The sequence below is a fragment of the Notolepis coatsorum genome (assembly GCF_963971535.1).
Source record: "Notolepis coatsorum genome assembly, chromosome: 5".
In the NCBI taxonomy this organism is placed as follows: domain Eukaryota; kingdom Metazoa; phylum Chordata; class Actinopteri; order Aulopiformes; family Paralepididae; genus Notolepis; species Notolepis coatsorum.
This window is the reverse complement of record NC_140169.1, coordinates 107,561,267-107,571,871: the sequence shown is the minus strand read 5'-3', so window position 1 is coordinate 107,571,871 and position 10,605 is coordinate 107,561,267. Positions and strand designations below refer to the sequence as shown.

At 43.6% G+C, this 10,605-nt stretch overlaps 1 protein-coding gene across 1 annotated transcript in view; it reads left to right on the top strand.

Annotated features, from left to right (window-relative positions):
- Positions 1 to 8,620, top strand: part of fntb (farnesyltransferase, CAAX box, subunit beta) — a 42,428-nt gene extending 33,808 nt beyond the window's left edge. Inside the window, exons 8-12 of the mRNA XM_084313978.1 lie at positions 563 to 692; positions 5,735 to 5,867; positions 6,421 to 6,532; positions 7,002 to 7,116; positions 7,613 to 8,620. Coding sequence (XP_084170104.1) covers positions 563 to 692; positions 5,735 to 5,867; positions 6,421 to 6,532; positions 7,002 to 7,116; positions 7,613 to 7,768 — 646 coding nt within the window. The 3' untranslated portion in view covers positions 7,769 to 8,620. The remainder of the gene's footprint in view (positions 1 to 562; positions 693 to 5,734; positions 5,868 to 6,420; positions 6,533 to 7,001; positions 7,117 to 7,612) is intronic.
- Positions 8,621 to 10,605: the final 1,985 nt, after the last annotated feature.

Sequence of the window (10,605 nt, the reverse complement as noted above, 5' to 3'; positions counted from 1 at the left end):
TGTGAATCCTGCGAACAATGGCCCGCTTGTATTCGCACATGGGCTCAGTTGGTCAATATGCAGACTTGGGTGCTGGGAGAGTAAACTTCACGTGGAATAATTCAAACATTTTCTGATTAATGTGCAATTAAAGTCAGGAGTCCAGTGCATGTGTTAAAGGGGCTACACAGACTTGAAGAGGACTTGCTGTTGTGCCAATCCAAGCTCTGTGTGCACACCCCACTGCACAATAACATCTAGGGAGGCTGCTATACCACTTTCTCAATACCCATACCCAATCTGATTCTAAGGATCATCAGATACAGAGTTCCAATCCATTACTTTTACTTAACTCCATAAATTCTGATGTTTTAATCGATTAAGTAGCCTACACATGATCAGAATTCTGCTCTTTGCTCATGTACAAAACAATGGTTGCTATGTTATAGGCAGCCATGTTGGAAGAAGGAGAACTACACAAACATTCTGTGCAAGGCCTCACTGTCAGCCAACCATAATCCTCCCCATTCTTCAAGGGCGTTGAAAGCTACTACCGGTAAATGGTTCCTCTGTCTATATGTAGGTGTCAGAACTGGGAGGGTGGCCTAGGAGGAGTGCCAGGCTTGGAGGCCCATGGAGGATACACCTTCTGTGGCACCGCAGCCATGGTCATCCTGGGGAAGGAACACATGCTGGATCTGAAGTCTTTACTTGTGAGTGACCTCATCGCATACCGTTTTACAATAACATCTAGGGAGGCTGCTATACCACTTTCTCAATATCCATACCAAATCTGATTCTAATCGTCTTAAGGATCATCAGATACAGAGTTCCAATCCATTACTTTTACTGAACTGCATAAATTCGGACATTCGTTTGGGGTCATTGGATACAAATTATTTAGTTTCAATCTATTAAGTAGCCTACACATGATCAGAATTCTGCTCTTTGCTCACCGCAAGGTCGATCGTCATCATGGAGGTGCACAAGCTACAGTACTAGCAGGAAGGCTATCATGCAATACTATTTGCCATGTAATGTACTACTTTTCCTGTCAGATAATGTTAGGTAGGTCAGATAAGGTTTGGTTAAAAAACAGTGTTCAAAGACCGCCACTGTTCACTGAAGAGGCTTTGTGCCAATCATCTGTTTTATGAGCACAAACAACAACAAATAGTCTTTTTGTGGCGTTAAACTCACTCAATAAATCAAATCGATGATTAATTTATCCACCCTCTCTTAACATGATCCGCTGTAGTTTGGAAGTTGATTCTGCTTACATAACATAAAGCTGTATTCTCATTGTTAGCGCTTTGTAAGGTACGCCGCAACCAAGGTCAAAGTTGAGCACAGCACTTAGTGGCAATTTCGAGCAGTGCACCACACCAAGGGTAGCCTCTGCCGCCTAGTTGAGCGCCACCGATCACCCCACAGGAAAACAACAGTGCTAAAAGTAAAGGCGCTTTGCTGGTGATCACGTCACGTGTGGAGGCCGCTAGAGAGATCTAGCAATCACAACCAATATCCTATTTTGTAGTAAAACTCTATATATGATACAAATACTCCACGCCCAGAACAACCTTGAGTTCAGCTGCCTACAGCCAAAGACATATCGCTATTGTCAAGAAGAAACCTATAGAGAATCAGAAGCCCATGCTGCCGTTGGGCAAACGGCTGCGATAAAGTTGCAATGCACCACGGCTGGGGTTGTTGTACTGCTCAATAGCTCAGTAGTAGCCTCCTCTCCACTCTCGCCCAATGTCACAGGCTGATGGATCTTGTCCTCTGTGGAGGTGTCCTGTGTCGCGCGCCACCCTCTGGAGGCGTCCCGCCTTATGGATTTCTGTCTCTGTGGTTAACCTGAATGTCAGTGGGGCTGCAGGTGTAACAGAGGGTCTAGGACAGAGGCCTCTCCTACAGTTCAGCAGAGGTGTAAGGAGACACTAGAGGGGGGGGGGTGACGTCAAGAGGCCCAGAATACCCACAGCAGCCCGTATACCTGCTGCTGCCGCCCCCCCTGTACCTCACTACCGATCTGGGAACACAGTATTACAGCAGTTCAGCCTTAAAGCCTTTTTACAGCACAGAGGATTATTTTTGTATGAATGTCTCCTTGTGGCAGGAAAGCAAAAGTGGACTTGATTTATTCTCTAGGATGGCTTGCTTTGCTGCTTGGTCAGAATTACTCTGTAATTCTCTGTACTATAAAGGGCTCTGGTTGTAGTCAGTCTATATACTACCACATAGGGCTCTGGCTGGCTGGAGTCTATACTACCATATAGGGCTCTGGCTGGAGTCTATACTACCATATAGGGCTCTGGCTGGAGTCTATACTACCATATAGGGCTCTGGCTGGAGTCTAGGCTCCAGTATAGGGTTCTGGCTGGAGTCTATACTACCGTATATAATATATAATAATAATAATGCAATAATCGGCATGCAATGACATTCTTACGATGAGTGGCACACACACACAGAAACACACACGCATGCATTGTTTTTTTGGGTTGCCGATGCGATTGAGTCTCTGCGCTTGACCCATCCCGTCGTCCTTCCCCCCAAGGGCAGCCGGGAGCAGATAGGGGCGTCGGCGAGGTACCGCGCCCCGGGGACCAATCCAAGTGCTCCTGCCTGTCTTTGTCAGGGACGCGACAACGTCAGTGATCTGTTGTGCATGTTTTTCCATTGGGTTTATCTTATCGGGGGGGGGGGGAACCCTTGCGAGCACGGGGAGAACATGCAAACGCCACACAGAAAGGCCTGGGAGATCCCCCACCTGGGTACCTGGCAACGCGGGAATCGAACCCTGGACCTTCTTGCTGTGAGGCGACACAACAGTGTTAACCACTACACCACCGTGCCGTATATGGCTCAGTATAGGGCTCTGGTTGGAGTATATACTACCGTAGAGCGCTGGTTGGAGTCTAGGCTACAGTATAGGGCTCTGGCTGGAGTCTAGGCTACAGTATAGGGCTCTGGCTGGAGTCTAGGCTGCCATATAGGGCTCTGGTTGGAGTCTAGGCTACCGTGTAGGGCTCTGGTTGGAGTCTAGGCTGCCATATAGGGCTCTGGTTGGAGTCTAGGCTGCCATATAGGGCTCTGGTTGGAGTCTAGGCTACCGTGTAGGGCTCTGGTTGGAGTCTAGGCTGCCATATAGGGCTCTGGTTGGAGTCTAGGCTGCCATATAGGGCTCTGGTTGGAGTCTAGGCTGCCATATAGGGCTCTGGTTGGAGTCTAGGCTGCCATATAGGGCTCTGGTTGGAGTCTAGGCTGCCATATAGGGCTCTGGTTGGAGTCTAGGCTGCCATATAGGGCTCTGGTTGGAGTCTAGGCTGCCATATAGGGAGGTGTAGTGGTTACGTTATTGCTGTTTCCGGCCGGTCCACCATCTTGAAAATGCAATGTATTTCACCATTTCCCATTTCTAAATCGTCTCGTTTAAAAACAAATAAAGCATGAACATTTACATGGTGTACCTTTCTGTGCGTATCTATAGCCACAATCTATAGCTCAACATGTAAATATTCGCAAATTAATCTAAAAAAAAAAAAAAAGATTGCAGAATTGTATTTAAACCAAAAATGCTTCAACAATAATGTTCAATGTTCATGAGGCAGAATTGTTACAATAGCCGATAATCCATTTTCCCAATGATAAATCCCTATACGGGTAGACCTCGCGGGCGGTCCAAAGTGACGTCAGACTACACCTCCCTATAGGGCTCTGGTTGCAGTCTAGGGTACTGTATAGGACTCTTGTTAACCAGTCTTGTGTTCAGCCTCGGAATGCTCACTAGTACATAATGCAAACGGATTTGTGTGAAGAGGTTGACACTCGCTGACTGACTGGGTTTATGCGAGAGTCCAGATACTGGATGAGTCATTCAGCAGCAGGATGAGCCTCCAGTGCTCGGTGACCTTCTGTGTCGGAGTCCTTCACTGTAAATAGTGATTATCCACCTTTCCCCCCTGCTTTTTCCTGTCCAAAGCATTTCACAGTGTTGAATAAATTGACCAAACGCATTATTCTCCCCTCATCTCTCAAAAAATCCCACACATGACTCCAGCTGGTGTCAAAATCCAATTCCATAATGACGCGATCCAAGCCCTATGGACTGGAAGGCTTTTAATTAGTCGTTGTTACTATGGCAACAATATTATAAATTCCTCTCCGTCACTACAGCTGATTTTAAGTGACCTGCTAGGATTTAATCTGCCTCATTGAAACGGAAATCAGTTGCTACAACAACAGAGCAAGAATACCCTGAAGACTCTGGCAGGAGCACTCATTCAGGGGTACTACGACTATGCTTGCACCTCATGGTACCAAAGCACCTCAAAGGCGCTAAAAACAAAATTACAAACATCTCAAAACAAACTGGTCAGACTACTGCTTGACCTTACTCCTAGAACCCACCTCACCCCTGCCCACTTTGACAACCTAGGATGGCTTAGAGTAGACTACAGAGTACAGCAACTTGCAATGGGCCTGGTCTACAAGATACACTACACGACCAAGGTACCCATGTACATGTCAAAATACTTCCCAAAGGTCAGTGAATACCACGATCACAACACCAGAGGGAGCTCCACAAATCATGTTAAACCCAGATTCGGCTCAAATAAGGGACTAAACACGTTTCGCAATTATGCCACATCAATGTGGAACGCCCTACCCAAAGCTGTAAAGGAATGTGGATCACTACCCACTTTCAAAACCTCTCTCAAGGGACACCTACGGGAGACTGCAATTCAACACTGGCCCCTGTAAATATCCTAACCCAACCCCCTTCAATGTACAGTCATTTACCTAGTATGGTTTTGTCAATAGTCCAATGTACAATTTTGTTTGTTTGTACAGTGTCTCCCCCCCCCCCTCAATGTACAGTTTTGCTTGTTTATACAGTGTGCCCCCCCCCCCCAACCACCTCCAATGTAAATGACCCAGTATGGTTGTCAATATCCCAACGTACCCAACCCCCCCCCACCCAACCTCCTCCAATGTACAGTTTCTACGTCAAATGTATATACTCCCTTTTCTTGACTCCTTCTGTATCACAAACAGTACTGTATTTGCAAATCTGGTATGTCATAAATGTATAGATGTAGCAGTACTGACTATCTGTATGTCATGTATGTCATATAATTATGTCCTGATGAATTGAAAATGGGGGACCCTGATGTAAACAAGACGAAAGTCTTTCTCTGGTCTGCATCCCCTTAACAATTGTGTGTATTGAGCTGTATTGTACCCATTCTGCAATCTGTTAATAAAGTTTTCAATCAATCAATCAATCAGTCTTTGGGTAAGGATGCTAAATGGATTGTCTTGTTAGATTAGACTTAAATCAACCATGACTTTGCACCAATATGTAATGTATAATAGACATCAATACAATCATGATCACTTAATTTAGTAGTTGTGACCAACCTTTTTTGCATGTACATTGTACAGTAAACTTAAATTTTTATATTTAAGGCCCAAAGAAATCCAGTTTTAAATTCAAATGTATTTTATCGGACAATTAAATGAATAAATAAATTGCACTGAAATCTTCTCTCTACTTTGAATGAGAGGCCAATTGACCAGAACCAGACCCACGGTGGAGTAAGAGCAAAATGGCTGACGTGTGAATATGGTCAATATCGGCCTGATGTATTAGTATAATCTAGGCTGACTAGCCTGCCGCAGAGCGTCAGCGGGTGATAATTTACTCATATCAAAATGGTGTCTTGTTTGTCCCCTTATCCCACAGCGATGGGTGTCCAGCAGACAGATGCGCTTCGAGGGAGGCTTCCAGGGCCGCTGTAACAAACTGGTGGACGGCTGCTACTCCTTCTGGCAGGCAGGGCTTCTACCGCTGCTCCACAGAGCCTTCTTCAAAGAAGGTAGCGGACATTAGTTAGTCCCACAGTCACTGGCCTGAGGGCCGCCTGAGGCTCTGTCCATGCGCTGGGATGGACAGAGTCTGAGGAGACTGTTCTCACACACATTCCACCATGCATGCAGGGTTCCCAGACATTGCTCAAGGACTTTCAAGTACTTTTCCAAGCACTATTTTTCATTTTAAAAGGGCATTTAAAAGGATACACTTTTAAATGCTGTTTTTATAGGGAAATAAATAGGATCCAATATGTATGGCTTAAAACCAATTTCCGACAATTAGTTACACTTTAAAATAAAGAAATTATTTCTTGATTCAGAACAATTTGATCATGGATGATTAAAACATTCAATGCGAATGGTTGATTTGAATTTCAAGAACTCTTTAAACAGCTTGTTAAAAAAATTGGCTGTTTTCAAGGAATTCCAGGCCTTGAATTTTTGGTAAAAAATCAAGCACTTCAAGGACCTTGTGTGAACCCTGTGCATGAAACGTCTACACAACATACATGTTGAGTGTTGTAGTGTAATCCTGTGTGTGTGTGTGTGCGTGCGCAGGGGAGTCGACACTGAGCAGACAGAGGTGGATGTTTGAGCAGCAGGCCCTGCAGGAGTACATCCTCTTGTGTTGTCAGAACCCAGCAGGGGGCCTCCTGGACAAGCCCGGCAAGTCAGTAACACACAGACACACTAACTATGACACACATGGACATATGCATATTGATAATTATTATATGCAAGTTGATAATATTGATGAATAGCACACATAGCTTTTAAATATGTAACACTAATCAAAATACTTAGCATCATTCAAATTGCCATTTCCATTCATATCTGTGAAATGAGTTGCAATGAAGCATTACATTACACTTGTATGCATTACACGCCGAAATAGCACATGGGGAAAACATTCAAAATACCAGCAGATGTTTAAAAAAAAATTTATTTAGAAATGCTACTAAATGGACAACTGCTTATTTATTGCACTTCATTTGATGATATATTTGGGTCCTTTATGTGTTACCGGCAATAACGTTTAGTTATATACAATTATGGACTGCAGTCTGCGAATATACTGTATATGTTAACAATGAACATCCTGCTCTGATAATGACTCCTCGTTCTCCTCCTGTGTCCAGGTCCAGGGATTTCTACCACACCTGTTATTGCCTGAGCGGCCTCTCCGTAGCACAGCACTTTGGAAACGTGGACCTCCACCATGAGCTGATCCTGGGCAAGGAGGAGAACAGACTGGTACGTCTCCACCAGGACCAGGGAGGGAGGGAGGGATGGGTGGATGGTTGGATGGTTAGGGCAGAGATAACGTCCCACCCAAGTCTGATGTCAGCTAAGATCGGAAGCACTTGTCAATAGTGGAGACACTTAAAATGTCGTAATAGCAACTGATATGTTAGATTATTAGTGAGTTTGTTAGTTCTCCAATCAAACGATTGCAACGAGAAACAATGTTTATTTATGTTTATACGCTTTTATTTTGTGTCGCAGTAATGCAAAGAAATAAGACAAATGTTCCTTAGGTGATCGGACAAGATGGTAGAATGCTATGCATTTCCCTCAAATGTGTTAGAATTGAAATAATTGAAATGCCTGGAATTCTAACTGTTTTGCTAACTCTGGTTTAGAGACGTGGATGCTAGGTTAACAGACATTTGTATGGATTAAATCTAGGCAATGAATACAAATACTACAGTAAACCCAATATCTCGTTTCCTCTGGTCCCGACATCCAGGCTCCAACGCACCCTGTGTACAACATTTGCCCAGAGAGGGTAGCCCAGGCCCTGCAACACTTTCACCCGCTGCCTGTTCCTGTGCCAGGTCAGAGACCGGAGGCCTCCATTACTGACCAGACATCAGACGCTGCTGCTAGCGCTATAGATGAATAGTCTCTAGTATGGACCTCTGGTTATGTCACCGTGTGCGAGCAGGCCAAGTGCGCTGAACCAGTCTAGAAGAGGTGGGGACCTAGATGTGGACAATCCTAGCACTGGTTGTATCTATGGCGGATCCCCATCAGGCACGAGGGTTGAGACTGTAAGAGTTGTCTCAATAAAAGCAGTAGAGTTGTGTGGAAAGCTTTGGTCATAATGTCGAGTTTTTCTTTCCATTTGTCTGTGAAACTAAAGTCGGTCGAGAGGACGTTGAGTCTGATCAGAAAATGGTATTGTGGTCATAAAAAAGGTTGAAGAGCAAACGGCTGTTAACATCCCATCAGAATGGCGACTGTTGGAGAACCATCAAGAGGGCTAATGTACACCTGTTAATGTACACCTGTAAGGGGACACACTCATAACACAATAAATCACACAGAAGTGCCGCAGTATGCAGAAGAGTGCCAGCATCAATAAAGAACCTGAAAAACCTGAAGTGGCGTTTGCCCTCTGTGGCTATACAACGCCAAACCACACATAATGAGGAACACAGCCTTGTTTAAAGATGGTCTGTTTTGGAGACGGGTTCCCTCCCTCTGAAGAGCGTCCTCGTGCACCTCTCCAATGGGGGTAACCGTGGTTTGAGCTGTGATTCCGATTTTTTATTCATCCTTTAACCCAGTGACATTAATTCTTTTTTTCAAGTGAGTTCTACCAAAGACGACAAGGTTTCACGGGTCCTACTAATCACCATAAAGTACCACAAAGTATACCAAAGTACCACAAATTACCCGAAAGTATACCGCAAAACTGTATTTTAGATTGTTACAATTTAACTGGTATGAGGTTGCTTAGCAACGATAAACATTGGGGCAAACAATTTTGTGATGCGGAAGGCTGAAAGCACATTTGAGTCAAATTGAATAGTTAAACTATTGTTTTCAGACTTTGTTTAAAACACTTTGGGGTGTTTGTGATATTTTAGGGTATACTTTGTGGTATTTTGTGGTGATTAGTAGGACCCGGTTTCACACATGAGTTCATGAATAAAAGCAATAAAGTGAATATACATGGAGAACCAGAGGTTTTTTAATGCGTTAACTATGCTCCAAGGTCTGCTAAAAATGGATTCTCTGTTCCTGATCGCTCTTACAGTCAAACAGCCATATCACATTATAGGGGAAAAGCTTATATCTCTGTGAAAACGGGTCTGATTATCCTAAGACTGGTCAAATAGATTCCTTACCTGAGATCAGATGGTATCCAAATGGATTATTCCAATTCCTGATCGCCATTCCAAAAATCTATCCTTTTATTGATCCCACGCGTATATTGTAAAACGCATATTATTACACGCTGTGCTGAGGGTCCAGAATGAATCTGATCGGCTCCGGTTACATGCGTGAGAAGTAAAATGTGGATTCCGGAGTTTTTTTTTCTCATCCATTTTCATCGAGTCCAATCCAAAATGGTGCATTACCATCTGGGAGACGATAGGGAGTGCTTTTTTCACATCTGAGCGCCTGGCGGGGCACGATTACCAACGGTAGATGAAATATGAATTCAGATCGCTAATAAAAAATTTTTTACGAGAATTCTTGTGATGGGCATTCAACCCTCGGGCTGATAACCCGAGATATCTCGTGATGGGCATTCAAAGTGTTAAGGGGATGTAGACCAGAGAGACTTTCGTCTTGTTTACATCAGGGTCCCCCATTTTCAATTCATAATGAATAAGACCAAGTACAACAGGAAACATCTTTAAAGGATAAAATAGTTTATTTTATAGTCTCATAGTAAAGGTAGGCCTCAACTTGCAAGACAATTGTTGGCAGTATGTACAACATACCTGTAATTTCCATGGAATGGAATCGGACAAACGAAGACCTATTTAGTATACACTAATCATATCCTAAATGGAAATAAAATGGAAATGATACATACATACATACATACATACACATTTCCTAGACACGCAAAGTGCTCTTTTTACCTTGGGGACTCTGCAACATTAAAGATTTTACTGTGTAAAGCACAACACGTCAACAGGGACTTTTTTTTTCTTGTCGAGAAAAAAATTTGAACTACCTTTTGACATTCCATATCTATTTCATACCCTTAATAAGGGAAACTACAAGTGACAAATTGGTATTTTCCCATGATTAGTGAGAATACTACAAAATGCATAACATAATTCTTATATAACTTGAAGAGAAAACATCCAATCAATGCTTTATTGTATATATATATATATAAACTCAACAAAGTTCGGAAACGTTATTTCGGTTGATTATTCCTCCCCTTTAATTATACCAATTGGTATTGTATTTTATATCTTTGGAAAGGCTGATTAGTCACCTTTACAACGAGGTAAAACTTGTAACGATTGTGCATTCGTGGAATGAGCAACACAGCTAACCGTGTGGGTAGCGGCCCAAAAACAAGTGCCAAAATCCCCTGCAATATTCTGTTAGTATTCACACTCGTTTTGAGTTGCTTGGTGGATTGGATGATTGCACTCTCCCACAGTAATAAGGAAAAAAACAACACATATTGGCCATTTTTACACTATTCATTTTACACTGTCGGGGACCTCAGCGTGTGGAAGATCCATACACAGCCACAACAGCTTGGCACCTCCTCATGCTGGTCACACACATGTGGGATGGCATCCCATTCCTCAACCAGGATTTGTCGCAAGTCAGCCAACATGGTTGCGTTGGTCACTCTGGCACGTACAGCACGCCCAAGCTGATCCCACAAGTGTTGAATTGGGTTGAGGTCTGGACTCACGGCAGGCCATTCCATCCTCTCCATTCCCAAATTCTGGAAGTACTCTGATGATCCTGGCT